This window comes from Notechis scutatus, chromosome 4 (genome assembly GCF_049901735.1).
Source record: "Notechis scutatus isolate UNSWTSFEM ecotype Mainland chromosome 4, rNotScu1.2, whole genome shotgun sequence".
Taxonomy (NCBI): Eukaryota; Metazoa; Chordata; class Lepidosauria; order Squamata; family Elapidae; genus Notechis; species Notechis scutatus.
In genome coordinates, this window is record NC_142012.1 from 102,540,934 (window position 1) to 102,553,221 (window position 12,288).

General features: G+C 40.2%; 1 protein-coding gene across 8 annotated transcripts in view; it reads right to left on the minus strand.

Annotated features, from left to right (window-relative positions):
• The window catches only part of INPP5A (inositol polyphosphate-5-phosphatase A), a 255,053-nt gene extending 243,164 nt beyond the window's left edge, over window positions 1-11,889 (minus strand). For 2 of the 8 annotated variants that reach the window (XM_087964256.1, XM_087964254.1), the window contains exon 1: window positions 10,845-11,883. In XM_087964256.1, the coding sequence (XP_087820382.1) occupies window positions 10,845-10,919 (75 nt within the window). In that variant the 5' untranslated portion in view covers window positions 10,920-11,883. Of the gene's footprint in view, window positions 1-10,844 lie in introns of all 8 variants that reach the window. The other 6 variants (XM_026670710.2, XM_087964259.1, XM_087964253.1 and 3 more) reach the window with 6 other exon arrangements.
• Window positions 11,890-12,288: the final 399 nt, after the last annotated feature.

A 12,288-nucleotide genomic window follows, 5' to 3' on the forward strand; every position in this document is an offset into this window, starting at 1 on the left:
ACACCACAAAAACTTTTATGTAGCCTAAGTTTGGCTTCATTTGTACAGTATGTACAAAGGGGTGGGGGGCACCAAGATTTGTCAGTGCTTAGGGCACCAGTGAGCCTTAATCCCCACTGACTGGGAGCTAACTACATGAACTGGCTTACAGTTGCTGTGGTTAGTTTAAATGTTTTTTTTAATGTATTTGTATTTAATTAAAAAGTCAATATGTTTCTATATGATCACATACTAGGTGAGTTATGTGGGAAAGTGGTATTTGCTGTAGGAAGCCCAATGGAGTTACAAGTAACATAATAACCCCACCCATCCCTGGACAAAAGAAAGGAGTCCTATTCCATCCTATTGATTAACAAGGTGCTATGGACTTCCCTAAACCAGTGAAAAGGGAGGTTTCACTTAGTGAAACTGGATGGACTGGACCTCATCACTCCAGAGGCCTCTGTAATGGGCTCAGGAGATGTCCCACTTTGGTAATGTGGCAGGCTGGGTTTTCAGGTCACAGGAAAGGTAATGGATATCACATCCTAGGGGTGTGGAATGGAAGCTGCTGGGAAGGGCAAGACCTATGGAAGATAGACGAAAATTGAAAGCAGGAGGGAATGGAAAACTAATTCCAATATTTCAATGATAAGAATGAACTGTAGTTAGCCTGCTTCCCACGCATACAGGAAAGAGCTTAGATGTTTTGATTAGCCCCAGTTGACTTTTACATCCCTTATGATTAACTTATTACCACAATAGATAACATTAGCACATACATATGTTGCTTATGAATATTAACTGTAGTCAGTGGTGGGATTCAAAAATTTTTACTACCGGTTCTGTGGCCGTGGCTTGAAGGGTGTGGCAGGGGAAGGATAATGCAAAATCTCCCGTCAGAGGTGGTTTTTCCGGTTCTCCGAACTACTCAAAATTTTCAAAATTTGAGGCCCACAATCTTTAGCCTTCAAGGGGAGCTGTGAAGATCTGGCTCTTAACGCATAAATTGGGCTAGGATAGAAGCGAGTAAAAAATACAAATGGAAATGTGGGTTTGATGGGATGTTATGGTACTATGATATTTTGAATTTATTTTGTCCCATCTTTATTGTTTTTATAAATAACTCAAGATGGTGAACTTACATTAACATTCTTTCCTCCACCTTTCTATTTTTCCCAGAACAACAACCCTGTGAGGTAAGTTGGGCTGAGAGAGAGTAATTGGCCCACGCTCACCCAACCAGTTTTTAGGACTAGAACTCACAATCTCCCAGTTTCTAGCCTAATGCCTTAATCACTAAATGAATTATAAGTCACCTAGAATATCATGTATAAGGACAGGTAGATAAATCATATACGGTATGTTTTCTAAATAATTGAGTGAATGTGGTTTCAAGGAATCTGATAGTTGCAATAATACCCCAAAAATGAAAATTGCCAGCATGCTCTGATCTTCAAAGGAACTTGCCAATTTAATATGGCTGCCCACCCATTCAGACTCAACATTGAGCCTAAATATGTTGGACTAAATATGTTGGTCAATTTCTCTGTATTTGTTTATGACTGAACTGCACATTTTTGATCTGTGAATATAAATTCATGCAGTGGGACTATTTCCAGAAGGAAGAGGCCAGATTTCACCCTAGAAACCATTCCATTTATACTTGATAATGCCTGTGTAACATATTTCTCTGCCACAGTCACAGAACTGTGAAAAAATGATGACCCTGTCAACCAGCTACAGACCCAAACAATTCAGTCAAACAGTTCAGTCATGTATTGTTTCCTTAGTGTGTATCTCCTCAATTTTCTTAGGAGTAAAAGTGTAAGATAAATACTGTATTACTATTTAAATATGAAGCCTGCATATAATACTGCATATACTTCCATGGGGTGTAATCCATAAAAATCCTGCATTTATAGGTTATGTAATTACTTTTCAAACGCCATGATAGCCCTGTCAGCTAAATGCAAAAGCAACAGTGCTTTCTGCCTACCCACTTTTAAAATAAACCTTAAAATGCTACCAAATCTTCCTCACACCAATTAATGTCAATCAATACATCATGAACACCAGACTGACTAGAGATTACAGGATTTTCCATCAGGCAGACACAAAATAAGAGATGACTGATCTTAGAAGTTTCCTAAACATCAGCAGCTGCATTTCTGTTAAAGAAAATGCTGATACACTGTTCATTCCTCTTTACCATCCATTTTTTTCAGTTTCTTCTAGATGGATTTGAAAATTTAAGACTTCTTTATTTTATCATACTAGCGAACCTAGGGGAAAATCAAATGGCAATGATCAAAGGTTTAGAGGTTTATACAAAATTTATGTTGTCTTGTAGCTATTTTGAGTCTTTGCTCCAACTATAATTAGAGCAATGTTGTTTAGTTTTTTGGGACAGACTAAGGGGAGGGAGAGTTACTGTTTGTTTAGTGTTGAAACTTCAACTGTAGGACTCCTTTCTCTGCTATTTATTGCTTACACATTTAACCTGTTTTGCCTTGAAAGATCTTGTAATGCATGGAATGAAGGGCATTTTTCATTTATTGTCATGTCATAGACCTGAAAGATAGATTAAAATCATCCATTGTGGATGGCTCCAGATTATCAATAAAATGTTTACAAATTTAAACTTTAGTTTTCCCATTTCAATTTGATATGACAATATTCTAACTTATCATTTGATACAGGATTTCAATTTCCACACAAAACTTAGTATTACATAAAGTAAAAGCTTTGGGGAGGTGTGAATCCTTTCAAAGTTGTTTTTCCCATGATGGATTGTGGTCACAACTTCATTGTTTTTCTGTAGAATGCTAAGTATGTTCCCCTCTTCCTATTGGGTGTCCAAGTTACCATAATGTTAAATTTTAGTCATAGTGGGAACAAAAGACTTAACACTAGTAATGTTGAACAATGTTGTAGTTAAAGGTAATTGCTTTCTCTAACTTAATTCTGTTTGATCTGAATTGTTGTTGTTAGTTGCTTTTTAAGAAAAGTAAAAAAAAAACCCAACCATCAAGACAATAAACCAAGATCTAAAGGAAATGAAAATAGAGAAATTGCTTGGGAGTGTGTGTGTGTGTGTGTGTGTGTGTGTGTGTGTGTGTGTCTTATGTGTATGTTTGTATGTTTTATATTATGTTCAAAATTACAAAGGAAAATGCATCAGGAATAAATGTTAATGTAAATATGAAAAGAAGAAACGTTCCATTATGTGTTTGCATGTACATAATTATATTTGTAATCATAATGAAAAATACATTTTCAATATATTCAGTATAATTAAAGTTTTTATTATTTTATTATTTAAGTTTTAGGAGTAGTGGTTACCCCATATACCTTTTGGAAAAAATCAAAGTGGAATTAAATCATTTTTCCAGGCAGCATGTTCAGATGTCATAGTAAGGAGATCCACCTAAACTAAATACTTACCAATATTCTGTTCCCACTTGTTATTTCTCATGCTGTATCCTTCATTTAATGGGCAGATGTAGCAATATACTTATCATGAGGTACAGCAAATGTTATGAAAGGAATGTCAGTTTATAGATTTGCATTTCAGGAGGCTCAGTCTAGTTATTTTCTTTCAAGTTTGGCTTGGTCATATATTGTAGATTTCAAAATGCTTATAAAGAGTCCTTGGTGTTCTTTGAGCTTGTTTGCTTTCAGATGTTTTCATTTACCCAACGAGGTAACTTCAGTGCTAGTGAATGTGGGATTTGCACTCTGTTTTTATCTGCCAGGGTTTTTTTGTTGTTTTTTTTTGGGGAGAAAGTTCCTTGATTGGGGTATTGTTTTCTGCTTGATAATTTATCTGGTGTTAATCCCTGCTTATCTGGGCACTGACTTCTGGAAAGGATGTTTTTGGGGTGTTTTATTTCCTTTTTAGCTTTTTTATTGTCTTTTAAATGGTGTGTGAATGTTGTTTATCTCTATGTGTATACCAGTGGCTGATTTGTTGAATGCCAAGCTTCCAGTAATTCCCTAGCATTTTTGGATTCAGCTTGGTCCAGGATGTTCAGTTTCTCAGTCCACTACTTTTCATCCAACACTGTTCTTCTTTTGTGATTTGACATTTCTTAGTTAGGTCGTTGAAAATTCTCTTAATCAACGTGTCCAATTTCTATATTGGGTTGCTGATTCCTGGGATGTAGGTTTCTTTTTCCAGAAGTAATTATTTGGCTTTTTGTATGTATTGTGTTTGTGTCCATGATAAATGTGGTTCAGCCTTTTTTATAATCTAATTTTTTAGTCTAATCTCACAATCTTATTTTTCTGTGATATGATATCTTTAAGTATAAAGGAAATCTGAATTATTATCACTTTTGAGCAATGGATCAAAATAATAAGCAACAGCACAGGTTTATGGCACATTTTATTACTGAAATATTCCAAATACTGTTTTCACTATACTAATCTATTTTTCAACTGCTAAATCCTTGCAGAATAGATGTTTCAGTAAGATGGGACTGTATACAAAGAAAATATTTTTATAACTGGTATTTCTAAATATTTGTGTACTTTCTTTTTCCATTTAATTTGAGAAAACCACAAAAGCAGAAGCCTGGGCAAAAAGAAGAAATGTTAAACCAGAGGTGTGCACTGTTGGTTTGAGTGTCACACAAGGTTTTGTATAGCACATGACAGCCGTACTTCAAAACAAGGCAGGACAGGGCCTATTTTGAGTAAAACAGATGTCTTAAGCATCTTTAAAAACTGAGAAGTTTATTTTACTATAAGTATGGGTGGATTAGAGTCCACTGTATCAGAAAACCGAGGAGTTTTGCTCTTATAAATTTCTTAGCCTTAGCCTTATCACCCTCTCCATCATTCCTCTTCCAAAATTATTTTCCAGGAAAAAACGGTAACAGAATATTGCAAATTAAATGCAAATGAGAAGAAAAGCCATTTATAAAGACTAATACTCATTTAGATTTGTAATAGTTTACAATCATTGTTCAATAAAATCTCTAATACACGTGAGGGGACTAATAAACACTCATAAAAACTCTATGTCTTTTAAAGAATTTAATACTAGGATTTCAAGAACAATAGAAAAGCAAACCCCTAACTAATTATTTAGCATATTCACTGAAAGGGAATCTATACTCAATTTAAGGCAGTTTCTCCCAAAAAGAAATATATAAAACACCTGGTTCTCCATTGGACTACGCTAAATATCATTCAAGCCTTACTCTTCACGAGAGGAGGGCAATCAATAGTATCTTTCTGAATGCCAAAGCAGTTTAACCTATCTCAAACCAAATCAGCGAATTTTGCACATCGGTAATGCTGCTTGGCAAATGGAACAATCCCCTCACCCTCCTTCCATGATATGGAGAGCAAGGAATTTGCTGGCGTTTTTTGAAGAAGGTTTTTCTTCCAGGCACTGAGGCCAGATTGCTGCCTAAGAGAGCTCAGTCAGGAGTGTATATGAATTTTGCATGATCTGAGATTTTCTTGTGGGACAACTTTTATTTGTGTTGGAGTGATGTTTTTACTCTGTTTGTCTTCCAAATTTTTATTGGCTACACTGGCTAGATAGGTGGCGGTATACATTTAATTAATTGATAATTTAAAAAACATACTTGCCAGAAGCCATAATTCTAATAGAAGGCCAGCAAGAATGAATAAATGGAGTTGAACTAATACATGCTAATTAAAATTGTCCCCATATGGTGTTCCATGTGTAAAATTGAATTTACAACTATCTGCATATATTACCTTTGCACAAAGAGTTCTGGAGTTCACACAAATATAGGCTTTTCTCTCTTTCCAGGAAAAACAACAAAAGGAGAAGAAAACAGGATGGCAATGGGAGTGAAGGAAAGTGTAAGAAAACAAAAAGGACACAATTAAAGAGATGAGGCGAGAGCCAAAACAAACTGTAAATAATATTGCACAAAATACATAAATGCAAATATCCTACCACTATCAATTGGGTAACTATTCTATTGTCATCATTATTTTGCCTCCGTCCACCATGAGGATAAATCGAAAGAAACTAAAATGTTTATTTGCAATTCAACAACTGATTTGATTCCAAAAATTAGATTGAAGTTAATGAAAACCAAACCAGAATTGGGGAGAGGGGGGGGCAGTTTGCAAATGTAAACATTAATTTACTCACACCCATCAAAACATTTAGGTTTTTTTTTAAGCCCAAGGGCTTAACTTTGTTTTAATTAATTATTTAATTATATTCATTATACTTTGTTTTTGTATAATGATTTCCCTCCTCAAATAATAGAAAGGAAATTTATCTGCTAGCTTAGTTTATAAATGTCAAACCTCATTGTTCACCATGTAGAAACTACTCTATTTCTTCATAGGACAACACTTTTAATTATTGTCCCAATTCTTTTTTTTTTTTTTTTTAACTTTTCAGTCTCCAGCCCTATTCAGCCAGCTGGAAAAATAGGTCTTCTCCCCCGCTCCCATTAAATACAACTATTTTAGATGATATAAGTTTCAAGAAGAAATAAACCTCACTGAAGAAGAAATATAGCTCACTGAATAAATATGCATAACATATTCTGTGCACATCTACTCAGGAACTTACTCATGATTATTCCCATTCCTGAGCAATTAATAAATCACACATTCAGTGAAAGTAGCTTTTGATGCAAAAGTCTCTGCAACTACTAGAGAATCACTGAGGAACAGCTCTTAAGTATCACCAGAAGGGAATGTGTATATAGCAGCATTCATATTGGGTACAACAATCCAGAAATCATAGTTTTGGGAACAGTATGTTCTTAGGTCACAAAACTTTAAGTCTATTTGCAGGCCCCACTTTAAAAATGCAGCACCCTGCACGCAGCCAGTCATATTTCACTTTTGTTGTCAAGACTACTTCATTCTCAAACATGCACTGTTTATTTAGAATCCCTGGCTTGGCAGTTTGTGAGGTTAAAACAGGCTTACTACTGCAGGAACTGGCCACAGATAAGCCTTAAATCAAATTTAGGCTTCATTACTGGAGCTGTGGCTACAGTAGTTCTCAATCCAATACCCCCTAAATTGGGAAGGGGGAAAATGTTTCATTTCTAAATTCAGTCACATTCCAGTTGTTATTTATTCACTGCAAAGCATTTTATCCCATCACTAAGTGTGATGAGTCTCACACTTCTATGGTTTCCGTAGAATTGTGAAGTCTGTTTTACAAGTGGCAGAAGTGTCTCAGGACAGAATTTTTAAAATGAATTCTATTCCACAAAACTCTTCCCTGAGAGGTGTCTGACTACCTGACACTTGTATTACTTACTATGCATGGCATTGTCCCATTCTGAAATAGAACATGGGCTCTTGATCCAACTTGCAATGGTTGTGCCATGTTCGTGTTATCTCCACAATCATTTACTGGAATATTTTTTAAAAATAATTTATAGCTTTTCCTGAACTAATAAAAGTCACACATGTATTCTTTTTCTTAACACTTCTCAGATTTCAACGCTACAATAAAAACTTTAAATTTCGTTAAATTGTGTATTGCTGAGATAAAAGGGAGCATTTTAAAAGAGGGGACGCTATTGCAAAGTGCCATGGAATTCTAATCTCACAGGCTGTAGCTCAGATTTTCATTGCAATCTAATTTGCAATCACAGGCAAATTTCTTTGGCCTTGGATAACCACAGCCAAAGTCCAGTCATATCTGCTTCATACTCTAGCGGCAACAGAGATGGGAAGTAATTAAATAATTCTGATTTCCCCCACACAACTCTGTTGATGCCTGCAAGAGCAAAAATGCCATGGACCACTGAGGCTGTTACTTGCAGCTCTGCCAATGTAGATAGAGAAAGAAGAGAAAGTTGCCACAGGCAAGTAGCAAGCGAAATGGGCAGCAATGGGTTTGAGAAAACTTGGAAATTTTGGGCCCACCCTGGACAGAAGCTGCTTCTTTGACCACATAAACTATCAGGCAGTGATTCAGGCAATGCCTGGAGCAAGTTCTGACAAAATTTCAGCCTTACCTGTTATAGGCTTGATGGCTTTCACGCAGAATTGCCCAGTGCAAAAAGTCCATGGTGTCAGAAACAGTTTTTAAATTCACTGAGCAGACAATAAGTTTTTTAAAAAATAAGTAAAAAAGTAGTCCTCGACTTATGATCACAATAGAGCCCAAGATTTCTTTTGCTAAGCGAGACATTTGTTAAGTGACTGTTGCCCCATTTTACAACCTTTCTTGCCACAGTTTTTAAGTGAATCACTGCAGTTGTTAAATTAGTAATTAGTAAATTAGTAATACAGCAAATCTGGCTTCCCCATTGACTTTGCTTGTCAGAAGGTCACAAAAGGGACATTACAACCATCATGAGTCAGTTGCCAAGTGTCCAAATTTTGATCATGTGACCATGGGGAGATTGCAAAAGTATAAGTGTGAAAAATGGTCATAACTCACTTTTTTTCAGGGCTGTTGTAACTTTGAACAGTCATTAAATGAACTGTTGTAAGTCAAGAACTACCTGTATAATCATTCATAGGTGGTACACATAAACTCATTTACTATTTTAGGGATCCAAGGCACCAGAGTTGGAAAGTGTTGACCTATAGTAAAATTGACGTGTTCTTTTTAATATTACCGCATCTCAATCTATGAACAATTTCTGTATTTATGGAGATCTTTGTCTGTTCCCAAATGAACAAATTGAAATGGAGCTGGAACATAAGAGACAGCAAATATATCATACGTTCCTTAACATAATCCAGTTCTGCCTTCTGCTCATGTATACACATACACACAATAAACTTTCACCAATACCCTTTATGTATAGCTATCAACACTCTTAAGTAACCAAAGTGATTTTCTGCCCTATTTTTTCAAATAGAAGTGCTCAGAATGAACTCATTTCTATCCTGAAACTAGAAAACTTTTTTTCATATTTGCATTTTTTTAAAAACATAGTGTAGTCTTCTTTCAAACAAAAGCTGACCTATTTAAGATATGCCAAATTTTATTATCAGAAAACATTTTAAAGACAATATGACATAACAAGCCTAGAAAGACCCATCCCTTTAAAGAGCAAAATCCGTATTTTTAAAGGAACAGGTTATGTTCACAACCTTTCTCACTCCTTACATAGTGAGCCATGCAAAAATCTGCGCAAGCTTTAACAAAACAACAGAAGGCTTGTACATGGTTATCTCCCATGCTTATTTATTTACATATTTATTTATTTACATTATGATTGCAGGTGAGCCATCTCACGTCTAATTCTTAAAATGCAACTTTTTTTTCCTAGTCAGAAAATTACGGAGGAAATTCATTGAGGAAATTCACCAAGGTTTTCTCTAAAAACTTATCATTAAGACCACATAATACAAGATGTGATTGTGGGAACCAGATCCACCCATGTAAAGGTGAGATGTAAAAACACAAAAAGCTTTCCATGCTTTATACAGGTAGTTCTCGACTTATGGCCACAGTTGAGCCCAAAATTTGTTGCCAAGCGAGACAGTTGTTAAATGAGTTTTTGCTCCATTTTACAACCTTTATCACCACTGTTAAGTGAATCACTGCAGTTAAGTTAGGAATGCAGTTGTTAAGTGAATCAAGCTTCCCCATTGACTTTGCTTGTCCAAGGGTCGCAAAAGCTAATTTTATTTATTTATTATTTAATTATTTAATTAATTTGTCAAGCAATTATAACAGGTATAAGTTATGAATACATGAAATGGATACATTTAAGAAAAATAAAAAGAAACAATAGGACAGGGATGGTAGGCACGTTGGTGCGCTTATGCATGCCCCCTTCATTCATGACCCCCAGGACACTGTATGAGTCAAGTTGCCAAGTGTCCGAAATTTGATCACATGACAGGGATGCTGCCATGGTTTTTAAGTGTGAAAAATGGTCAGAGGTCACTTTTTTCTGTGCCCTCATAACTTCAGTCACTAAATGAACTATTGTAAGTCGAGGACTATCTCTATAAGTATGTGAAGCCTCACTTCCACATATTCTTATAAAAATAATAATAACAAATAAGCCAAATCCAGTCTACCACCCCTGACTGGACTGGGCGATAAAACTTTAAAAAAAAAAAGTCAGGAAAGATGGGTGTTGAGAGGAAAAGCCCCGGGGCCACCCCAGAGCGCGATTCCCAAGGAAGCCGGAGCTGCCCCTCGGGGGGTCAGCCCGGAGGCCGCTGTTTCCTCGACGCCGGCTTCCCTCCAAGAGGTAAAAGGGGCGAGCAGGTGGAGAGCGCTCCGCGCGCCTTCCGCCTCCCGACGCTGGGCGGCCCAAAGGGAATCCCCGTCCTGACGCGCGAGGCGTCGCCGCTGGCGACAATCCCTAGAACTGAGATTACACACCGAGTTTGCTAGCCCAGCCGGAATGCGACCGGGTTGTGGGGCGGAGGGGAGAGATGGGAGCGAAGCTGGGCAGGTCTCCTCGCACGTCTTCCTCCAGGAGAGAGAGAAAGCGCGGGGGGGCGCTAGGACCGGAGGAAACCCACTCAGGCGCGCACCGACTGACCGACCTCCTCCTCCACCGCCGCCGCCGCCGCCTCTTCCGAGCCACCAAGGAAGTCGGCTGCTGCGGTCATGATCGCCGAGCGCTCCCGGCAGAGATGCGGACCGGGGATCCCGCCCCCCCCTTTGCAAGCCTCCCCAGGAACTCCTGTAACCCCACATCACCCCCGGTTCTCTCTTCCCCCCCCCCGGGGGGGGGGGTTACAAGGCAGGCCCGCCCGCCCGCTCCCCGTCCAAGCGCGCTGCTGCTGCTGCTGCTGGCCAAGCTGCCACAAACCTGCCCTTTTTTTTTACCTTATTTGCAAGGGAGAGAAAAGCAAAAGTGGGTGCCTGGGGAAGGAAGGCAAACGTACCCCGCTCTCCAACCCCAATTACTTACATCATCGAACAAGGATCCGACGTTGGCCGTAACTAACAAGATCCCGGGGTTTGCGACAACTCCTTTCATCGCCATGATATTGGCCAAAAATAGTTCTGTGTGTGTGTGTGTTGTGTATATTTTTCAAAGAGCCGATTGCGACGCCTGGAAAAAAACTGCAATCAGGATAATAATAATAAAAAATAATCTCTCGGCCAGGAAGGCTCCGGGGCCAAAGGAGAAGCGCAATCGGGAGTTCAAGGGAAGTTCAGCGGCGGGCTCGGGAGTCTTAAGCGGCCGAATGGAGTTTTCCTCTCCCCGCTTTTCCCCTCTTCTCCGGGCGCTTCCCGCTCGCAGCTTTCGCGGTCCGCGGTGCCCCACAGGAGGGAAGTGTCCCACCGGGGAGGCAACGGTGCCAGCATCAGTGCTGAGCCCCCGGGCTCATGGTGGCTTGCCCGCCTCTTCTTCCCCTCTGCACGGCTCTCTTCCCGGGGCAGGATGAGGCGGGTGTGGGGAGGGGGGACTTCGCGCTTAGAGGTTCACCTTCGCAGCCATTAGGTTCCTGTTTGGGAAGTTCCTCCTGCCGCCGCCGCTGCCGCCGCCGCCGCCGCTAGCGGTGGTTCGATCCTGGTGCATGGCAAGGAGGACAAGCGAAGGAAGGGGTGGGGGTTGAGCGAATTCAAGGAAAACTCTCAGCCGCGGGGAAGGGAGGGCGCTCCGTAGAGGCGGCTTCCAGCGTCCTTGGTTGCGGAGCGGAGCGGCCCAAACAACCCCGAGCCGACAACCCCTCCGGCAGTGGGAGAGCCAGCCGCCTCCTCTCCCGCTTCCCCGCATCTGCCTGAAATAACAGAAAGAGGGGCGAACGGCACCGCCACTAGCTCGCTGCACTCCCCTGACGTCACGAGCTTGACACGCTGCGTCTTAAAAGGGCAACGCCGCCCCACTCGCCGAGGTTGTCCCGCTCGCCGAGGACGGGGGGGTGGGGGGGAGAGGGAGGAGGAGGAAGAGGGGAAAGGTTCGCGCTCAGCCCGGCCAGCCTTCCAGCCTGCTTTCTTGGAAAGGAGATGGCCGCAGTGTGCGTTGGAAGGGGTGGGTTGAGGGGATGGTGAGGACGGGGAGGGGAGGTGGGGGGGGCAGAAGCAGTTCGGCCGGCGGAAAAACACAGCTTTTTTGTTTTGGTTTGGTTTTGTTTAGCAAAGGCTGGCTTGGGTCGCGCGCGCGCCTGTGGCGAAATTGCGCAACGGGCGAGGATGTGAAACTGGAAATTTGCGACGGAGTCTGAATCGCGCAACCCAGCTGACAATTAACTGGGAACGACCGGGTGTGCATTCATAGAACGGGCTATATAAGTTAACTTCCGGTCTCTTTGGACAAAGCCAAGAAGGCGTTAAGAGTTGCTAACCTAATCCTACCTAGCTTCTTCTCTGGTAATATCACACTACTAACTAGAGCATACAAAACATTG